At 41.5% G+C, this 22,782-nt stretch overlaps 1 protein-coding gene across 2 annotated transcripts in view; it reads right to left on the minus strand.

The window, feature by feature from the left end:
* Window positions 1-22,782, minus strand: part of ABCC5 (ATP binding cassette subfamily C member 5) — a 79,210-nt gene that overhangs the window by 25,583 nt on the left and 30,845 nt on the right. Inside the window, exons 6-14 of one of the 2 annotated variants that reach the window (XM_066603031.1) lie at window positions 20,196-20,429; window positions 16,509-16,682; window positions 15,026-15,173; window positions 13,700-13,848; window positions 13,131-13,238; window positions 11,784-12,131; window positions 7,807-7,878; window positions 6,681-6,805; window positions 3,428-3,500 (exon numbers count right to left, since the gene is read on the minus strand). In XM_066603031.1, coding sequence (XP_066459128.1) covers window positions 3,428-3,500; window positions 6,681-6,805; window positions 7,807-7,878; window positions 11,784-12,131; window positions 13,131-13,238; window positions 13,700-13,848; window positions 15,026-15,173; window positions 16,509-16,682; window positions 20,196-20,429 — 1,431 coding nt within the window. Of the gene's footprint in view, window positions 1-3,427; window positions 3,501-6,680; window positions 6,806-7,806; window positions 7,879-11,783; window positions 12,132-13,130; window positions 13,239-13,699; window positions 13,849-15,025; window positions 15,174-16,508; window positions 16,683-20,195; window positions 20,430-21,199; window positions 22,370-22,782 lie in introns of those variants that run through there. The other variant, XM_066603040.1, reaches the window with a different exon arrangement.

The raw sequence follows: 22,782 nt of genomic DNA on the forward strand, positions 1-22,782 counted from the left end.
ACACACAAGAAGCTAAGAAATTATTATTACTCAGAAAAAACGCAGGTGTGACATGAGCCTTACCCTCTTCACTACACACAGGACCAGGACATAAATAAATAAAACAAAACTTAATCCTGCACCCTCCACTTGAAAGGAAAACCTGTCAGGTCCTTAAGGGTATGTTTACAAGGCGGAATCAGATGCAGATTTTACGGAGCAGGCTCCACCTCTAAAAACTGTGGCATAAGTCTAAAGCTGAGCCGTAGATTTCTTCCACAGCCATGTAATTGTATGGCAGAGGATCTACACCCGGATTTTGCCTTTTTTAATTGGGCAAATCCATGCGTGGAAAAATGTACACTATATAGACTGGTGTGGATTCCTGTTAAAATCAACCGAAGGGGCATTGGCGTGGATTCCATGTCCAATTTTTCGCCATATTAACAGGCCCTTGCTGTGGGCAGCACAGTATATTTTTTTATCACAGACTGTAATCCTAGTTTAATTTATTAATAAAACTTAACTTTTAATTCAGTAATATATTCTAAAATCCTAGACGGACACATAGGCTTTCATAAAAGAACTTTGTATGCAGATGATGCGATTCGTTATCCTCTGTATATCTCATAGAACACTTCATTCAGGTTTTTATTCAAGACGGTCTGCTATAATGTGTTTTGCAGACTATTTTAAATCTCATACACGTGAGCGCATCAACCGGTATTTATGCGATCACTTGTGTTACCGTGTTTCCCCGATAGTAAGACACCCCCGATTGTAAGACGTATCGGGGGTTTCAGGGGGGTCGGCCAATGTAAGCCGTACCCCGAAAGTAAGACATTTGTCTTACTTTCGGGGAAACACGGGGGGTATTGCCACCTCCCTCTCATCTAGCTGCGCGCCGCCTCCTGCCCACTTCCGCGCCGCCCCCCCTCCATACGTCACCGCGTCTGCCGCCTTTGGCCTCATGTCCACGGGGAAAATCAGATCCGCTGCAGATTCTCCATGGAGAATCTGCAGCGGGTCCCTCCTGCCCCGCGGACATGAGCGCTGAAAATAGGAATAAATCAGAATTAACTTACCTCTCACACGCTCCGGATACTTCCTTCGCTGCGGCGTCATCTTCTCTCATCGCGGCCGGATCTTCTTTCTTCGGCTCGGCGGATGTGCATGATGACGTCGGTGACGTGCCCCGCGCATGCGCCGGGCCGAAGCAAAATGAGCCAGCCGCGACTGAGAAAAGATGGCGCCGCGGCGAAGAGAAGAACCGGAGCGTGTGAGTACAATCTGATTTTTGTGTCCCGCGGATCCGGACGGCTTCCATAGGCTTCAATAGAAGCCCGCGGGAGCCGTCCCCGCGGGAGACCCGCATGAAAATGGAGCATGGTCCAGATTTTTTCATGCTCCATTTTCCAATATAAGACATACCCCGAAAGTAACACATAGTGGGGCTTTTGGGGATAAAAAAGAAAGTAAGACACTGTCTTACTTTCGGGGAAACACGGTAGTTTGTCGATATACAGGGATATAGTACCAAAAAACATGATCCTTTGGAAGAATATTGGATTTTACCACTAAGATAAATAATCTCTTTTTCGGTTCTGTTCTCTCTATATAGTGCTCGTTCTCTCTATATGGTGCTCAACGCTTTTCCTCGCTTACGCGATTCTTCAGGAGCATTGTCACCGAGCGTTTAGAACCAAGGCTGGAGCTTTCTACCACCAAGGCTGGAGCTGCTGCCAGATCCTCTCTGTTTGTTATTTTAATGCGTTGCTGACCTCTCTGCAAAGCCGGACTACTGGTGATAAGTCCCTTTCTATGCTCAGACGCTGGTACTAAGGTTATATACCGATACCCTGACAGATCAGGTAGATTTGCAACCCTAGAAATCTAGGGGCAAGATCTAGTGAATTAGGCTAGAAAATCGCCTAGCATTCTGACGGATTGTTGCCAGTTTGCAAAAAGAGCCTCAGATTTATTTTCTGGCAGCACATCGGTTTGTCTAGAAATAGACACCATTGTACATGCAGCATAGCTGTAACCAATTTAGGGGATCATTGTAGATGACCCTTTGGTTACTGAGCGTTGTTAACTCACCAGTTATTAACGAGTGTGCAGACGGTAGCTATTTTTAAGATTGTCAATTTTTCACACTCTGAACAATTAATTCCATCGGTGATTAAAAACCTATGGAATTAAAGTACATATAAGTATAGAGTTGCTGATCCTGGCCGTGTCATCTGGTTCTAAACGCTCGGTGACAATGCTCCTGAAGAATCGCGTAAGCGAGGAAACGCGTTGAGCACCATATAGAGAGAACGAGCACTATATAGAGAGAACAGAACCGAAAAAGAGATTATTTATCTCTTAGTGGTAAAATCCAATATTCTTCCAAAGGATCATGTTTTTTGGTACTATATCCCTGTATATCGGACAAACTAACACAAGTGATCGCATAAATACCGGTTGATGCGCTCACGTGTATGAGATTTAAAATAGTCTGCAAAACACATTATAGCAGACCGTCTTGAATAAAAACCTGAAAGAAGTGTTCTATGAGATATACAGAGGATAACGAATCGCATCATCTGCATACAAAGTTCTTTTATGAAAGCCTATGTGTCCGTCTAGGATTTTCGAATATATTACTGAATTAAAAGTTAAGTTTTATTAATAAATTAAACTAGGATTACAGTCTGTGATAAAAGTTAAGGTATACACTGGTCCTCTGCAGCAGGGCAGCACAGTATAGTAGCCGACACAATGATTTAAGTGCTTTGGTACTTATACCAATCAGTGCAGGAGTTTAATAATACGGACATTTGTAAGTTAGTGAAGTCTGATGACATTCGTTAATATTTATATATTCACTGCTCCCCTTGCCATCAGTTGACAGGTCTGTGAGTTACTGTGTATAAGATACTTGTCAATCAGCAGCGGGGGAGGGGAGGAGGAAGGAGAAGGGAATGTATGAATACTAATGAATCGCATCATACTCATCTTTATGACTTTATATGGGAACAACAGTCAATGGAGGCAGAGCGCGCCAAAGATCTCCTCCAGCTGTCTGCCTCCAATTAGAGTAAACAGGCAGTCAATCACAGATAGACTGCCTGTTTACTTTGGCCGATAGTCACTTGGCTTTTAGGGGAGCTAAAAACCCCGATAAGTGAGCAATTCTCAGTCGGGATGGCAGCCACCAGTAACCGCTCTGTTGAGTGAAGCGCCCCTTACAGATGCAACTACTACAAAACTCCTGCACCGATCAGTATAAGCGACCAATGGTTGAAATTAGCATGGCTGCTGCAATACCTATTATAACAGTACTGACATTAATGGTGGTTACACAGAAGCAGCAAATAATGATTTAACATGTGTCACATGGCAAACAGTCAAACATAACATCTGCAATGAAAATAGTAATGTAAAAGCCCACAAAACGCACCTCTGTCAGGTCACTATTGGGCAGTATTGCCAAATCTGGTCTCAAACAGCAAACATTTAATACAGTGTTGTACCTAGTAAAAGGAACACAAATTAAGGCAACTATAGATGCAAATAATTCTATAACTACATCCAAAAATACAGTTTTGCAGTATAGAGGTATATGTTCACACGGCAGAATCTGCATTTGTTGGTTCCGCACGTGGATTAAAAACTGTTAATTGGCAATATCTGCGTGTGGCATTCTGACACTTTTTTGACTGATCTGTGCAGAAACATGGTGGAATTCCACATACAGATTTTGCCCATTGACAGTGCTAAACCCACATGCAAATCAGCGGCAAAAACCACTGCAGAATAGCTGTAAATTTCTGCCATGGTTTTACAAGCAGAAGATTCCATTGTGTGAACATCGCCTACTTAGACCCCATTTACACTGACAGATGATCGCTCAAAAGACAGTTTTGAGAGATCATCTTTGCATACTCCATAGTTGCTAAGTAGCTACTATACAGTTATGCAGCCGGAGCAGGACACAGCCGCTGCCCATAATAGGACAATACAGCTGTTTTGCATAAGCAAACAGCTGTATTGTTCTGCATAGTTACAGCCCATGCCCCGCTGTGAATTCTCAGCAGGACACAGGCACTGAGAATCTTATCAGCACAGCCAGCTGTGATAGCAGCCTACTGCACTGATAAGAGCTGATCCCTCAATTCAAAAAGCTTGAAGTGAGCAAATAACGACTTGTGCACAAAAACTGCACGATGTCAGACGCAACGAGAATCGCTCAAAAAACGGCTTTGAGCGATTCTCGTTGTGTCTAAATGGGCCATTATGGTTTAAATATTTACTTATTTAATTGTGGTCAATATTTTTGCAAGGAGGTGTGTAGAAATGAACACTCTGTCAAAGCACACCAACAGCAGTTTTTTGTACCCTTTCACAGACTATTCAAATAACTATTCCAAGTAAAGCCACACTTAGTAAATATTTACTCTGTGACTTCAATGTGGATCCAACATTCTTTTCCTATGTTTTCTTTCTAGTGTAACTACAGGCACCTACAAAGCAACCCTACCAGAATCTGGTCTAGCAATATACAATCTCTGCAGCTGTCTTTATGACTAGTAATATAGATTAAATTTAAGCATAAATCAAAACAAATGACATAATTCATATGACATGCCTTCCATGGGAGTCTCACAAGTCATGTTAATTTAAAGATTTTATCACCTTACCATAATCAATTCTAATGCACATGCAGTGTCTTGCAATATACAAATTTAAAAGCCCGGTTGTCAGAAATGACAGCCACTAGCTATGGTTGAAGGAGTTTTCTGGTTTTATGTAGATAACATTTAACAATTTTTTTTTTTTTAAAAGCTTACTGACATCAGTATATATATATTTTTTATAATACTCATCATACAAGAGGAATAATGCGTTAATGTACGAGCCGTTACGATGGAGGCAAAACCAACTATGTATTTATCCATTTTAGTTTATTTTTTCAAGAAAATAAAGTGCAACTATGTAGAAGAGGAGTTATTTTCTTTACGCAACTTGTGTGTGCCAGTAGGGGGACTGAATGCAGTATGTAATTTTCTGATCCCCAAATGGAAGGCAATAATTGGTGTGTATTAGAGATACGGCGGGGCAGGAGGCCACAGTTAGGCACTCTGCAATCACATTGCAGGCGATGGGCTGACAGAGGAAGCCTTCTCCCTCTACAAGCTACTTAGATATCACAGTCACCTCTGACTGTAGAATCAAAAAGATTAAACAGCCAGGATCAGTGTCATCTCCGATGTTAGCCATTAGTGTGGGGTGCCAGCTCTATGAAAACTTGCACCAGCAAGTGATGTCGTAGCCACAGCTTCTGAGGTAATGCCATTACTGCACAGTAATAGTATTGCAGCTTTCACTATGCACATGGAAGCCACTATGCACATGGAAGCGCAGCTAGCCCAAACAGTGGATCACAAGCAGACTGGTGCCAAGGCAAGCAGAGGGAGGGACAGCAACCTCCGTATCCAATCGAGGGGACTCCATGAACGTCAAAATCTGCCAGACACACTGACCATAGGCATGGACGTTCCATCCCCAGGCACCACCTCCATCCAAGATGAATTGACTGTAATTAGAGGTCCTCCCATGACTTCAAACATGGAAAAGCACAGAGATGGAGACATCCGAGAGAAAAAAAAAAAAAAAAAAAAAAGACATCCCCAAGAATCCAGCCCATTCACCCAATGGTCGCCCTCTGTCTCTGGAGCACCATCCCCTTTGAATGATGCTTTGGCACCTCAGCACCCAGATACCAAGAGCTCACACACATATATACCTCCATGGGCCCCTTCTTGGAGAGTCACCAGGGAAAAATCCCAGGCCAGAGGGTGGGCATAGACGCAGTCAACGACCCATCAAAATCAAGAGGAAGTTGGGCTGACAGAAGTGCAGTAATCAAAAGTCGTGCCCCTGCCAGTGCAACAAAAGGAAGGACTGTCCTTTAAACAAGACCTGCATAAGCCCAGAATCAGGGGCTCCACCAGAAGAACCAACCCAGCCATAGGAGGCCCATGGCCGACAGAGAAGTAACCTTGACAGTGCCGCCAAAAGCAGAGCACCACCAGAGGAAGAAGGCCGTACTGCCCCCCCCCCCCCCCCCCCCCCCAGGGGCGATGGCGCCATACTTGCCTCATCCGGTTTATTCACCTCATCTTCACTCAACAGGGTCACAGCTTCCACGACTGTCACTTAATGGTGAGAGATCGCTGGAAGTGAGGGAGCAGGCAAGACTTTCAAGTGACCCCATAGCTGGCGAGAAGCAGAGTGGTTAGCGCAGCTAAGTTTCACCTGTGTCTTATTTGAGGAGGGAATAACAGTGTCTTGTGCAGCACTGTTCGCTCTCCCCACTTGGGGACAATCAGGAAAGTTAGCTCATCCCCGAGGACAAAAGGCCGAAATGACTGCAGAGCAGGAGGGTCTGCCTCTTATGGACAGCAAGAGGGCTATAGCTGGTAGGAGGGGGTAACTTATGTGCTTAGTGTTGTCTTCTAGTGGCAGCAGCTATATTCAAGGTCTTGCTGTGTTCCCCAAGGACACAGACGAGAAAGATTAAGCAGAAAAAAAAACAAAGTAATTGGTATTTTCCTGTAGCTTTTGCATAGAGAATGCTATAATTTACCTATTTACCTTTGAAACTTTTTCACATGTTTAATAACAAGAGTTTAAAAAACAAAACAAAATACCTTTCTTCTTCATAGTCATTTCCAAACAGAATGTTATCTCTAAGCGTGGCATTCAATATCCATGCCTGCTGTGCTACATAGGCAAAATTGCCATTGACAGCAATGCTGCCTTCTAGAAGGGTCATCTGCAAGCAATGCACAACTGAATAAGTAATTTTGGAAAGGTACAGGAATAGAAAGACGAAAAGTAGGACATATATTAAAGTTAACAGTCTTTTCTCACAATGGAAACCTCCACCCACCACTAGAAGGAAGCTGTGGTTCTCTAACCTTTCAGCATCCTTATGTAGAGATGAAAAGAGATCACAGGCTGCAAGTCAGGACTGAAAACCGCCACACTGGTCTGGTCGTGTCTTTCCGGCACACGCGCACTGAAATAAGGCATATAAGCCTTGACTTCATTGGCGCACTGCGTATTAGCCAAAGACATGGCCAGAGGAGCACGACATCGTTGCGAGATTTCAGCGTTACTAGATTTGATGTTCACATACAGGGTAGGGGGTGAGGTGGGGTTATGGCGATAACGTGCCAACTCGGACGGCTCATGGCGCCGCCTGACTCGAGGCAGATGATTTGATACGAGTCTCGCTACTTTTCAAATGTAAGGATTTCTGCAAACGCAAAAAGGCTTCTTTGGGGTAAAAGCAGGCATGTACCGTTTGTGTAATACTGCTCAACGCTATGGGGGTGGATTGCAAAAGCATTTTTCAGGTGACAAGTTCCCTTTAATAAAAAGTATCAAAACAAAGGTACAAGCATAGTAATTACTAGAAGTCACTGCTTCATGTTTACGATACTGGGGAAGGGTGGGGGTGTAAAGAGTTTAAACCACAGATCTAGCATTTATTGTATACCAATTAACCAATGGGTAGATTATCAAGTCTTCAGGATGGAATACCTCAAAGTCACCAAAAGAAAAATCTGATGTACCCCATGCAAAGATCTGCCAGAAAATCTACAAGAATGGGGATAGCAGATAGTCCTGTGATGTCCACATTAGGAAGTATAAGAGGACCGACAGGTTGGTTTTAACCACCCTCACCCTTTATTTCCCCCGGAAAATAAAATGGTGTCTGGCTGCCACTTGTCTCATAAACACATTTTCAGCATTCATGCAGTACTTTACCTGTCCCAGTATAGCAGAAATTAAGGATGTTTTTCCACTGCCCACACTACCACATATTCCTATCAGCTTGCCCTAAAGGGAAAAAAAAAGAAAAACTATGAGGTTCTGACACTAGCCATGAATGAATGCATCAAACTATTAACAAACGGATTTGCAAATACAACCATTTAAAAAAGTATTTTCCGCAGTACTTCCTTCATGGCGGTTGGGTTTGATAGTCTATGAGTAGATCAACTAAGGCTGGGATGTGAAGCTGGTTGGTAACCCGGCATACCTATGGTTTCTGCAGTGCATATGACTGCGGTGGCTCCCCGTCAGTCATGCGCAATACAGATTTTTTCTTTCCAATATTTAACCCTTTCCAATCCAATCTGTATCCTGGTTTTTCTAGGGGGTTTACTCTTTTTGCCATTATACAATGGCGCGATCGGCTGGCTATAGCCAGTACTGCATGAGGTGACACTTTGGATAGGCTCTGACAGCAGAGAGGCTGGCAATATACTGTAAGAGAACCCCAACGGACGTAATTCCAACATCGGAGCTGTATGGCCTTAAATCATAATGTCTTCAGAGGTCAGACAGTGGATTGGAAAGAGTTAACATCAAATGAGCAAATTTGACTGATTGTTTTCCCATGCAAAAGTGGGAACATACAGGGTATTGAGCAAGAAATTGCTCATTAGTTACTAGTCACTTTGTTGCAGCACACTGAAGCAAAGAGACTAGAAGAGTGAGTGATTTCTCAATCAATGTAAACAAGCAGTTACTCATCTGTTGAAAACCGCTTAGCTGATAGCTGCAGGAAAGTAGAGGATGATAAAAACTAAGGTCGGTCCAGCTTCACTTGATCTCCTATTGAAACTTCAACTATAGTCCACTGGCGTAACTACAGGGGATGCAGTTGTACCCGGACCCAAGAGCCTTGGGGGGCCCATAAGCCCTCTCTTCTCCATATAGGGATCCCAGTACTATAAATAAAGCATTATAGTCGGGGGCCCTGTTACAGGTTTTGCATTGGGGCCCAGGAGCTTCAAGTTACACTCTGCGTTAAGGAGTTGAGAGAAGTTGGGGGCCCCAAGATAAACTTTTGCACCCGGGCCCATGAGCCTTGAGCTGCGCCCCTGCTATAGTGTGAATATAGAGATATGTAGAAGCTGCAGAAATGAACTGTTGCAAAATGTTTAATTAAACGCTATTGCAAAGATGATTGTCAGTCCAAAATGCATGCATTTAGCATTTAGGTGGTAAAAGAATTTTGCCATCCAAAAGGTGTCCATAGCTTTTAAGTGCCAGAAAACCCCTTTCAAACTACCACTTGTTCGGCAGGTTGATACTCCTCGTAACTGTTTTGTTAGGGTGAGCATGCAAGTGTCTTAATGGAGAGTAAGCTGCTGCCAGACACCTCTGGTAGTGGCTTATCTCCACGTAAACAAAGAATGAGGCACATCGAAATTTAAAGAAAGAAAATAAAAACCACAGAAAATAATGAAATATAGTTCAGGGTTCAATCTAGGTAAAAGAATTTAAACAATGTAAATTTAAAAAAAGGTTATATCTTCCCCTTATTTCTCCATCCATCAAAACCCCAATAATTAAGAATATGGTCCACACTGGTTAAGTTATTTCTGATTTCAAATGTTAACAATGTTACTAAATTAAACAATCCGAACATTACAGGTTACATATAAGCTTATGCAACAAAGCATACACGGACCATTTGCAGTATAAGAATGTATAGTCTATCCTTTGTAATTTAATACAGATGTCTGCAACCACAAATATACTTGCATGTTGCGTTATTGAAACGACCAATAAAAATCCTTGGACAAAAAAAAAACAAAACAAAAAACATACAAGCCATTTCTGCTTACACCCTATCGCTTTACTGCCCAACGGAGTAGCCGTCCTGATAAGGATGACCCCGCTAAATGATGGCTGTCCCTACAATCACCCCTATTAAGCGCTAAAAACTAAAGACCGCATATTCAGTCGACAAAATTAGCTACCATCGAATGCATCAGATCCAAAAGTGCTAGTATAGTGTCTGATGGCATAAACACCCTGATAGTCTGGTGTGTATTGTCTCCAGCATGTTTAAATAACCCTCTTCCTGTAGCATCAGCCAATGAAAAAAATAGTATCACATTGGTGAATATCGATTGGGTGCTTATGACAAAGCATCAAAGACATAGCTTGTAATTTATATACTTTGCCCACAAGATCTATGAGGTTTTCTTAAGGTGCTTTTACACGGAACGATTATTCAAATTCCTGCGATTCAACGAGAATCTGTGCTCTACTAGCAGCCATCATCGATCAGCAGCACCTCTTTTAGGGTCAAACATTTTTAGGAACACTTGGACAAATGCGGGAGGTCTCTAGTGAGAATGTTACACCCCCGATCTCCTGTTACTTATAACGTAAAGCCGCCAGCTATTTCCAGTGGAGGAATATAATACCAAAAACCATTTTTGGGACCTACCTGAAGAGCTTTACCAGAATAAGCTAGAAGCCTATATAGATGAAGCTCCCTACTGTTTCTCCGGAGATTGCAGAAATTTTGGCTGAACCTTTTTCTATTGAGGAGATTCTGGAAGCTCTGTCTCCAGGTGAGAGCCCAGGGTCAGATGACTTTACCCCTCGTTTTTATAAAGCCTTCATTTCACAGCTTCCTCACTTTATGCTTAAAGTCTAACAGTAACGACAGAAACCCCTCTATTTCACAAGCTATTTCATTGCTCCCTCAGCCCGGCAAGGACTTAATCTGTGGGAGCTATCGCTTTATTTCCACAATCATGATGTAAACAAGGGAATTGCAATGAAAAACTACTTCAGTTATCACCAGGTCAGGAAAGTTCTACAACCCCCAAGGCTTCACGTCTGCCTTGTAACAGTATCCAGACAACCGAGTGCTATGGGAATCTTTATTTAACCAAAACTGACCTCTATGCTGTTCTACTTCTAGGTACAAGACGGTTTACACATATATCATGAAGGCCATTTGATTGACGTAAAATTCCCCGTATAGAGATGAAGTCTGCATAAAATATTTTGGCTGTAGATAAATGAACTGGTAGTCAATGTCACTGTTTGACCCAAAAAATGTCATCACTGACATCCATAAGTGAGAAATACAGGGAAATACACAGGAATATTTTAACTATTGCACTACTCGACATGGTGCTGTTAAGAACGACGCACTATAACAACATTTACTGTACAGATATCAATGGCCTTCTGTAAAAGTCTAATATAATGACAAATTAGGAACTACTTCGTTTCCCCTGAAAATAAACTGTTCCCAGATTTTCTGGCAGGCTTGAAAGATAAGCCCTTCCCCAAAAATAAGCCCTAGCTGCATTACATAAAAAAGGCAATACATTACCTAGCAGGCTCAGCCCACATCCCTCCCACTGATTTATGAATTGGCCAATCAATGCCGCAGCTCAGCCAATTCATAAATCCCGCCTCCACAATGCGATGGCTGTGATTGGTTGATCCAGTGCTGCGTTGATTGGCTGAGCAGCGCTCAAGAACCAATCACAGCCATTGCATTGGTTCATCGAGCGCTACATTGATTAGTTCTTGAGTGCTCCTCAGCCAATCAGAGCCATTGCTTCCTGGAGGCAAGATTTATGAATCCAGTAACCAGGAAGCGATCTTCTGTTGGCAGCTGAGGACTGCAGGAAGCGCGTCAGTTGGAGCTCCAGAGAGCAGCAGAAGGGACCTGGACCATGCCTGCTAGGCAAGTATAATAAGACATCCCCCAAAAAAGAAGGCCTCGTGCCACTTTCGGCGCAAAAATGAACATAAAAGACAGCATTTTATTTTCAGGGAAACACGATAGTCGTGCAGACAGCCATCCAAAAGACAACTATGGTTTTTAAAAACACAAATAAAACTTGCCATAAATGTGAATATATTCTTCAGAATCGGATTTTTATTTTTTAACAATAGGCTTACTGTTTGTAACCTACCTTTTCAATCTCCAGATCAATGTTGTATAAAGCCCGCTGTAGCCTCATACTTGTTAACTGGATATCCTTGTTTTCTTCATCAGGGCTGGCTTGCTCATCATTATCCACCAGTAGATGTCCTTTCTGCTCTGCCAAAACAGCCTGTGGTCCTTCTTTCTGTAAATCAGCCTTCTCTTTCTTTCCTTTGGCCCCCTTGTCTTTTTTCAGTTTGGGGGTTGTCTTCGGAGAGCACTGGGTGCTGGCATGGGTAGAATCCCATGCTAATGTAGCGTTTTGCAGTTGAATGACGACGTTTGGGGAGGATGGCTTTTTCTTTACCATGTGAACCTCTTCCATTAGAAATAAACTCTGATAGGAGGTTGTGAGAAAGGTGCAAAGATGAGACAGCAGGTCAGGTCTAGGTCACGCAGGAAGCAAAAACATCAGGCTATACAGTGGAAGGAAGCTGCTGCGGACAAAAGGTAGCTTATTAGAGTCAACTAACTTCACATTCCAAGTGTCTGGGAGCATTTCTGGAATAACTCTTCAATTCTACCTAATCAGACAAAATAGCCTGGGCACTGCCAACAACCCATTTATATGGGGGAACCGCCAACTTTACAATAAAAATGTAAACCCGTAACATGTAAAACAAACCCATAAAGCAATAACACCTGAATCTATAAAACATGCAACAAAAGGAAAGCTATTAAAGATCTTGATTAAACAATCCCAATACAACCTATTCAAAAAAAATCAGCTATCCTCCTTCTCAAGCCTCCAAAATCCTTCAGCCATGACCTGTGCGACTACACCTAGTAGACTTAACACTTACAGCCTTGTGAGATTTGACCAGAAGACCAATCTGACTGGATTTGCTAGAGCTGAAACAAATGTCTGTTAGTGTTTATTTTTTTTTAGCTTCTTTTAAGAGCTGGCATGCTCTTTTGGGCCTACATTACCTTCTCAGCAGCCCATAGGTCCCTCTGCCTGTTCCAGTGTAACTTTAACTGGCATGACATAACTCTACGTATATAGACCTAAAGACTGGTTAAGCACAAAAAGTGAGTGGTTTAAAAGAAAAAAACATCTGCAGATAAGTCCAACTGTATTAGTTTTAGGTGCATGGCTCCAACTTTATGGTGCCAGAAAATATGCAAATAAAAGTAACAATTACTGTTAACTAGATGAAAAATAAGAATTTCCAGCATGAATAGAAGTGGCCAATAACAGTGGATGACTAAAACTTCCAAAAACTAACATTAAACCCTAAGTTATAACATTTGGACCCCCACAACTTCAGTTTTTACAGTCATCTAGACAACTCACGAAAATAAATTGGGCTCAGACCTGTGGACCAAAGCTTACCTTAAACCTCTCCATAGATACAGAAGCCTCGGACAGAGATTTCACAGAGAAAGGAGTCACCTTTAGCGCGAAGGTCATGGAATTGAAGACTGTAACAACTGTGAAAGCCTATGAAAAAAAAGCAATGAAATAAAAATGAAACTTCACTATTGAGCAAGCCTTAGCAATTCAGAGAAGCATTGTGCGTGGGGTTTTTTTTTTTTATGTGGAAGTCACATGCCATGTACTGTGTATGAACAGCGTTTCATACGCAGCCTATACAAGTGTATAGGCCTTACGCTGCATACTTACGCAGAGAAATCGAGCATGGTACGATTTATTTCTCTTGCGCATCGATATACAGTGTCCATTGACTCAATTTATAACGTATCACATGTCTGTGCAATGCATGCGTGATACACAGTGACAACATGGTCGTTGACACGAGCCCTAAGAGTATCAACAAATCACTTTTTTTCCCCTTAACAATAATATGGAAACACCCCTAATGACCTCTCCAGAATCACGGTGAAAAGTGGTAACATCAGTTGTAAGTTTTAAAAAGTCAGCTATACATGACAGTACGTTACCTGGGCAGCGGTGAGGTCATAGCCAAGCAACATATGTACCGAGAAGGTGACCACACTGGCAATGACAACGACAATGGGTGCAACTCCCACAGTGATGCTCTGGAAGTACCCAGCTTTCTCAAGGATCCCACGTTCATTTTCACGTATTTCTAGAACAAAGCAGATGTGTATCATGTGAGCATTCTACCAAGATTCAAAGATAATACATTAGCAAACAATGCCTGATACTTTCCATACATTTAATTGTGGTGTTACTTTTAGTACTTTTGGATGAAACAATATACAGTTTATAATAAAAAGACAGAACTGCTAACACGTTTCAGACAGTCGTGTTTGTTTACATCGTGCCATTAGGGAATTTTAACATTGTTCAATAAAACTCCCTATCGTCATGCTGGATGGTTTGGCTTTCTTTCATGGCTGCAGCACAAAGCTGGGCTCCTACTGCAATAACCTGGATCTTTGCAGTTTAAACCTTAGGCTATAGTCACACGGGTGGAATTAGCTATGGAGTCCATTTGGTGTGGATTTTAACACAGATTTGTGTGTGGAATTCACCTCCTTAGGGTACCTACACACGGGCGGCCCCATCTAGTGCTTGCCAACCTGTATTTTTACACAGATGTTAGGCATTTTTCTGGCAAAAAAAAGCCTCCCATCACTTTTGTGAAGTAGTGATCCTTTGGCGCGGCTTTCAAGTGTCCTAGAGAATCGCTAAGTGTCTCCCATTGTTTTCAATAGGAAACACTGCACATCACAACTGCATGCTGTTTTTTTTTTGTTCAATTGAAAACAATGGGCGATGCATTCCGAGGAAAGCGACAAGATATGACATGCAGTGATTTTTTTTCTCCGCTCATCTATAGGACTCCATTTAAAAGAATGGAGTTCATATTCACGTGTGCTTTGTGTGTATCGCAACGCATCAAACTCACGCGAGATTCTCGGCCATGTGAAACCGGCCTTATTAAAGAGACATATTGCAGATTCAAATTCCACACAAGCTTGCAAGCTGACCATCCCATGGGCTTACAAAAGCAGCTGCAGCACCCACATTGAGAATGCATGGGCCAAGTGCTGAGGAAGTAACAATGCAGTATACATTACTGGTGATTACATGCATATCTGAGCACATTCCTCAATTATTTCTTTAAGAGCACAAGAAATAAGTGTGGTACTTTACAGTTAACTGAAAGCAACTGCTTTGAGATGATTTTACAGAACTACATGAAAAACGTTTCTGTAGAGGACTCCGTAAATGACAGCTTGTTTTGTATGTTTTGATAACGTTAAGTTAAATGAAAATCCATTGTCACAAGTACTTACTCTGCACATTTTGAGAGAAGGCTTTTACCCAAGCATACATCTTAATGAATTTGATGTAATTTAGTACTTCATTCATTTTCTGAACACGTTCATCTGTGACTGAAACACACTTCCTTCTAAAGTATGCAGTGAGCCTGGATACAAACATCTGCCCAAAAAGAAAAAAAACATCATTTATTTCGATGAGAATATACCATTCTAAGTGTGGTACAGATTACATAAACGTCACTGCAATATCATCATACACATTTAAGTTAATTAGAATGTAGCATTGTAGAATCCCATAATATTCTGCAGGACACAATACTTTGCATGCAGCTTAAAAAAAAAAAGTTCAAACTATACAAAAGTTCAAACTATACAAAAGTTCAAACTATACAAAAGTTCAAACTATACAAAAGTTCAAACTATACAAAAGTATGCCTTCTCTGAGTGAAGAAATACTGCTCTAGCACAAAGCCATACTAAAGGTGCTTTAAAAAAATAATACAGATTAACCGCTTGAATGTCTGACATTTTTCGGTTATTCACTTTTATTTTTTCCATTCTTGTCTTACAAATTTCACACTTTATTTTTTTTATTTCACAGTCGTATATGGGCTTCTTTTTGGGGGACAAGTTGTATTTAATGTATGACGTAAAATTTTTTTAAACAGGCTGAAACAGAAGAAAAATGCAATTGCACCATTGTTTTTTGGGTTTTGCATCTACACCATGCAGTTAAAAAAAAAAAAACCAACCACACAAAAAAATGACATCTTCACTTTATTCTGCAGGTCAGTAAACGATTACAGAGATAGTAAAATAGAAACTACATAAATTGCTATTTATTCTGAGACCCATAACCTGTTTTTTCCCACAATGGTGCTCTGTGAGTACTCGTTTTTCGCAGGGTAAACTAGTTTATCGATACCATTTTTTGGGGACATAGGCCTTTTTTGATTACTTTTTATTTTATTTGGGTTACAGGGTGCTCAAAAAGACACGGTTCGTGCATTAAGTATTACTGTTAATGACATTTGCTATGCAGGTTAAATGCAATATTTTAATAGCTCAGACTTTTACAGATGTGACAATACAAATAATTTTTTTGCCTTTGCTCTTCTTGTTTTTTTACATGTACACTGGGAAAAGGTCTTTTTTTTAATTCTATTTTTTAATACCTTGTGTTTCTGATCGTCAAAACAGGCAAGGCATAGTAGACTAAAATACACTGCCTACCTGGGAGTCTTCAATAGGCCTCAGGCTAACCCCCCACCTCCCACAACACACACACCCAAAGCACAGTTATATCATAGGTCATCAAGTGGCTAAATCAACCAAAGCAAAGGTAGAATCTTCAGAAACAGGAAAAACTAAAAGTTCTGTATCATTTAGGCTATAAAACTATATGTGGTCCCTCCATAAAAAGCAGCATCATATGAAGCAACGAAAAACACATTGAGTTAAAAAAAAACAAAAAAAAAACTATGAAATAACTTACCATAGCTGGATAAAATAGGATAAAGATAGCAGAGCCAAGAAAGCCAGTGGGACCTATTACATAGACGTTGTACACCATTCCCAGTACTGCAACTATGGGCCCTCCTGCCAGCAGACTGCCAACAGCTGCAGCTTCAAACACTCGCTGTCCATCACTGGAGCAAACGTTTATGAGCTGAAGATTAGAAACATAGTAGCTATTAAAGCCTGACCTTAATGATTAAAATCAACAAAAATTCTGAAATTGCCATTTGTTAGACTATGCCTACAATTGGAATGTAAAGGAAATCAAAACTTAACAAGTGATTTGCAAGAAATGTTCGTATTACTCTATGGAAGAAAAAAGTACTTTTTAAAAAGTCATTCAGAAATTCAAGCATGGAGCAATTAAAAAAGAACCTAGCAAATCTCTTGAATAGTGTTATTTTGAAGGCTGGCTTATTTTTTACCTATTCAGTGCATTAAGGAGGTAAAAAGTGTAGGTGTAGCTCTAGCTTCATAAATTAGTGGAGCTAAAAAACAGTATTTCTTTTGTTACTCTCCGAAAAATCTTTTTCTCAGATATTGATTGGGGGACAGAGAGAAGACCACAGGTATAGCTTATGCCACTAGAAGTTGGACACTAAGCAAAAGAGTCAACTCCTCCTACAAGCTATACCCCTTCTGCAATCACTCGGCTGAATCAGTTTGTATACAAGATCAGCGTACCAAGGTTGATGTGGCCAGTCTGGCACCATGAGGATCATTGGAAAGCCCTCCATTGAAGAGCCATGGAATTAAAGGATTCGGAGTGAGACGATTCCCTACTGGTTCACTATGCTTGCACCGTCAAGCTGCCAAGGATCCCCCACGTCGTAAGAAACTGTCATCTGCGGTGATCACTTTCCGCTAGAGTGGGAGAAAGGATTTCCCTTGGGAGAAGTTGAGTGATGTCTGCCATTAAAGTAGGGATCAATGGACTGAATGAGAGAGGATCAAGGGCCGATTCAGGGACTCGCTTGACCTGTTGCAACTAGATAGGATGGCTCGTAGTGAGAGTGTGTGGAACTGTGTATGGGGAACTTTCTCAAACGCGGCTACCATTAACTCCCAGAACCCTGTTGTCATAGTGGATGGAAAGGGGAGTTCATGACTGCAGAAGGCGGACTCATTGTTGAAGGAGTACAAGTTTGTCCCTCGGGAGTTGTGCATTGCCCTGAACTGTGTCGTAGAACAGGCAGAGAAAGGTGCGCTGATATGATTGGGCCAGGTTGGATTTTGGACGATTGATGATGCACCTGAACCGAATGAGAGAGTTTTCAGAGCTATTTATACAGAGGATTTAGCCAAAGATGGCTATGGGTGCTTGCAAGCAGAAACACCAGGTAGGGTTCGGTTTGAAGGATGGATGCTTTTTGTGATCTTGGAGGACGGACACGACTGAGGACTGAAGCAACCAGAGGAGCGAAAATTAGTTTTATTCTTCCCACTGTACTACAGAGTGGATCCATTTAGTAAAAGATGGGAACTTTTTCCACCTGTAGCTTCCGAAATAATTCTGTCCAGCCAGTTGATGAAGAGACAGGATCCAGTAAAGGGAAGGTTGGTTGAAGACCTTTTAGAGGTGGTGTCCGCAGACCAACATTTTAGCCACATCGTGCAGTGAATTGCCACAAAAAGCACAAAGGAACGAGCTATGAACCTGGCGGCATCCAAAGATGACTCGCAGATTAACTTTCCTGCCTGAGAGAACTGAGGAGCAAGATTAGCCAACTCCTCCTGGAAAGCACCAGATAGCATATGCCTCGGTGCAGTTTCGCCCATTTGGGTGAGGCCATAATCATCCAGGATGTGGCAAAGACGAAGCGAAGAATTCCAGCTGTTTATCATGACTGTTCTTGAAAGATGCCACATGTGCCAGAGGCAGGGTAGTGCGTTTAGAAAGGTGAGAAATAAGAGGATCCATCGATTAGAGAGAGCATTTTATAATACATTCATCGGGTAATTGATACATTAGGTCATTACAGTATTTAGGGGTGAGGAAACTATCAAGAATCGACCACTTATTGGACACTATATCCTCAAATTCCATATGAGTGGGATTGTCTTTTGCAAACATTCTGGATGTCAGAAGGAGACTGCATAAGCAGAAGAATCTTGATCCTTCACATGTGAGGATCTTTTTATCCGCCTGTATGAGGGTGTCTATCATCGTAGAATCTTTGGATGAATGTTCCTGATCTAAGGAGGAGTCTGAATCTGTTATTTCACCCTCGGAGTGGGAGCTGTCCCTAGAGGGGGTCATGGGGTAGGACGCTGTGAGCAGAGCCAAGGCAAGGGAAGGAGACAACGGAGTATGACTGTGCGAGCTTGTAAACAGTTGTCATTTCTTTGTTCTGCCACATGCAATTTCTGGTAGGAACAATTCCTCAGGGTAAAAGCCTCCAGTTGGGTTCTGGCTCAACGTCTTGCCTAGCATCTCCACAATAGACCAGGAGGCTTTCGTAATGTCCAAAATCTCCACAGAGAGGGATCATGCCCATTTGTGTTCAAGTCCCTCCTGCTGACTACATAAGACATTTGGTGCGACAATGGGAGCATGCAAAGTGCGTCACAATGGCTGTATACTCCATTTACTGGATTCTCCCCTAGAATCAGACATTGTGCAAAAAGAAAAAAAGAGGGAAAACGATTAACTGCTGTGTGTACGTACTGTGACAGAAGCAGGCTGAGACGCTACAGGTGGGTTAGGATGTTGAGAAGCTGCCTAGGACAATGTCTTAATTGGGTCCAGGAGGTCCCAGTGAGCTGTGGAGCCGCAGAGAAAACAGGGTCCGGGATGTTGGAGAGGCGTAGGAAAACGGAGAGGAGTCCTGTGGCCAGCAACAGAAGTCCCACTCATGGAAGTAGTGTGGTGGCCACAGACAATTGCCTACCAGTGGCGAGCACATTGCCAGACAAAAGTGAAGGCAACCGCCTCTCCGATGATGTAATGAGGGCAGGCTGTAAAAGTAAAATGACCGAAGGAGCGCAGGCACAGGAAGTGGAACCACGCTACGCCACCCCTATATTTCTCCATGAGGCTGGTGCCAACCAGAAGAGATGGGGACAGCTTGCAGGGACCAAAGTGTCTACAGGAGGGCTAAAGCTGTTAATAGGAGTTGATTCTTTTGCTTAGTGTCCACCTCATAGTGGCAAGAGATATACCTGAGGTCTTCACTGCATCCCCCAATGCCACAGCTGAGAAGCTTGCCTTTGTAAGTCAACATTTCACACAGTATATCAGTTCCATGACAAAAACTGAAATTTTTTCAAACTGCAGCCAACCATCGAGAGTCTATTCCTAATATTTTTATACGCCTTCTCATCAGCAAGGCCAATTAACACGACTGTTATAGAAAATGCTGTTATCATGCCAGATAAGGCTGTCCTTGTGTGACCTACAGTTATCACAACAGGGAGCCAGAGGGCTGTCCAACTTTAACTTAGAGAGGAAGGCACTGTTTCCTGAGAAGAGGTGGTGTCTGGACAGCAGGAACAAGAAGTTGCGTTACTTTAGTGGTGCGAGAGGATTGTGTGTGCTGGTGAAAAGCCCTGAAGCTGAGAGAGAATTGCAAACATCGCACAACTCATTTAATTCTTAACTTGCCAGTAGAACATACACGGAAAAAAAGAAAAATAAAGCAATTAAACTAAGCTAGATACAAACCTCTCCCAGTGATTTTTCTTTTATGTTCTTCAGCTTAAGAATCTTCTTGAAGGCTATGGTAAGAATTGCTCCTCGAAGACGGGAACCAGTTCGATAATTTAAAGCCCATGTGAGTGCCAGGGACCAAGATCTGACAATCTCTGTCATGAGTAGCATAAACACTAACAACAAGCTGTATGAGAGGTCCGTACCACTCTGCTGGGTATATTCCAAGAGGCTTTTCACTACGAACGCCTATGGGGAGAGAGGCAAAGCGGCATGAGGAGTCTTGTACACTTTTTTACAACAAGTTTACCATGCTTTATGCCAAGTTAGAATACTACCAGTCGTTTCCCAAAGACCTAACAGGAAAACAATACTTTGTTGGAGGCAAGTGTGTAACGCTTAAGAGACAATGGATAGCAGGTATAGAAAAACAGATAGAATGCAATTTTTAGTTACACATACGCCTTCATAGAGATAATGGCAGAGCTGTGACAGGACTCAAAGCATTCTAACTTATCATAAAACTTCATCAACAGTACAATATCCATATAAAACTAGTTTAACAGAAAACAGAGGCATTAAAAAAGGAAAATAAAAAACAAAATGGTAAAAAAAACAAAACTTAATGCAAATACTTAATTTCTTTTCAACGTGCGCATTGGATAAAAAGGAACAATTGTACCTACAGTTGTACGGGGAAGAGAAGGACATTTTGGCAATAAATTCCTGAAAATAAATATCAGCAGTTTATTATTATAGGGAAAAACACACACACACAAGCAAATTAAAACAATACAAGTCAATTGTACTCTGGACATTTTACGCTTACCCAGGCAACCAGTAAAGTCTTCCACTATAGCAAAAGCTCTGAATGGTTCATATTCCAGCCGGCTCTTTCATAATGATCTTTCCTATTTGTCATTTTCTTTCTCACTAAATGAATCCATTAATTTACACTACTTCAAAGCTATATTGCCAACAAGTGAACAATTAACTATTATGGATAAAAAACTATGAACTTGGGGGGAAAACAAAATTTTATTAAGGGGAGCGGGGTTGTATTTCACCAAACAGAGTCCAACAAGCACTTCTGTAATAACAGAATCACATACAATTCAGAAATAAGAGAGCAAGTGGGAAATATACATTACTCAAACATTCTGCCAATTCATTCCAACTAGTTCTGGAAAGAAGTTTAACGGAAAAAAAAAAACCTCCTATTCATCATTTTCTTGAGCTGTATCCAATCATTACTTGCCAAGATGACAAAAAGGAATTTTATCAAGATGATACACAAGGATTCAACAAAAGATCAGAACGGCAATCGGATGGCTGTAATCTTTTGAGTCTCTTCTAGTCCTTGTACAACAGTCTTTCAAGCTGAGCCAAATCAATCAATCAGTTGGCATGTGGCTGGCACAGATTATGAGAAGCTTTCAGGGTGTATGCCATCGGTAGTTATGAAGGAACCTGAGGTTACGCATTACCCAGCCTGCCTTTCCTGTTATTATAAGTCCGATGAGTCCATGTCCTTGAGGTTTCCCCAAATCAGCCCCGTTGGGGTTAACTTTCAGCTCATAATTGTATTAGGGAAAGGCAGTACTTGGAAAGGCGGAGAGACTGCACATAAAGCGGCTTGTTTGGAAAAGGAACACTGGGGTACCTGCTTGTGTAAAATTTTGGCACTGAAGGATGAAGCAATCTACTTTTAAGACACTAGATACATATAAGAAAAAAAAATAATAAAAAAAAAAATAAAAACACAGAAACGGCAAGATAACTGAAGACCTGCTTCTGGAGAGTCTTGCGGAGGGCACTGTAGGAGGTGTTTGCACCTCCAGACGCCAAGCAAAGACTCAAGAAAAAGCAGTATTTTCTGTATCCAAGGACAAAAGGGCTAATAAAAAGAAATTCTCATCATTCACGATTAACAACTTATTTACCAGGTGGGGAAAAAAAATAATAAAAAGACAAAAGAAAAAAAAATGTAGAATGGGAAGCAAATAATGAAAGCACTGTTAAGAGTTAATGGGAGAATCTCGCAGATTAATGTTACCATAGGCTTAAGCTTCTTGTGGTTGTAAGCATTCCCGTGGAATAAATAAGACCTTACCTTAATCTTGCACTGCGTGTGTTTCTGCCCAGCTTGCCTGGCTGAATCTGGCCGCAGAACTGCCACCCTGGAAATTCTAAAGAATAGCTTCTGTCATTGGTTCCACTACAGAGGTTACGTTAGTAATGATCCCTCTCCCACCCCAACATTAGTCCAGCGTCTCACATGGCATACAGGAGAGGCTGGATTAAAGAGACAAAACATGTAAAACCAAACCAATGTACTCTTGCAGTACAAACGAATATTTATCTAACGCTCAAATATACAATGGGGTCATTTGGAAATACATAAGATACCTTCCAGTTCCCTAAATGGTCTACATTATTGGTATCCAGTATGGTCTATAAACCAACCAAGATTAGAAATATTTTACCTTGTGCCAAAGTGTTTTAACAGGAAGAGAATCTTATGACTCCAAATGAGACCATAAAAAGAGAAGACTAAATAAAATCTGCCAAGAAAAGGTTAAAAATGTAACACTTTAGATAT

Source organism: Eleutherodactylus coqui, chromosome 1 (assembly GCF_035609145.1).
Source record: "Eleutherodactylus coqui strain aEleCoq1 chromosome 1, aEleCoq1.hap1, whole genome shotgun sequence".
In the NCBI taxonomy this organism is placed as follows: Eukaryota; Metazoa; Chordata; class Amphibia; order Anura; family Eleutherodactylidae; genus Eleutherodactylus; species Eleutherodactylus coqui.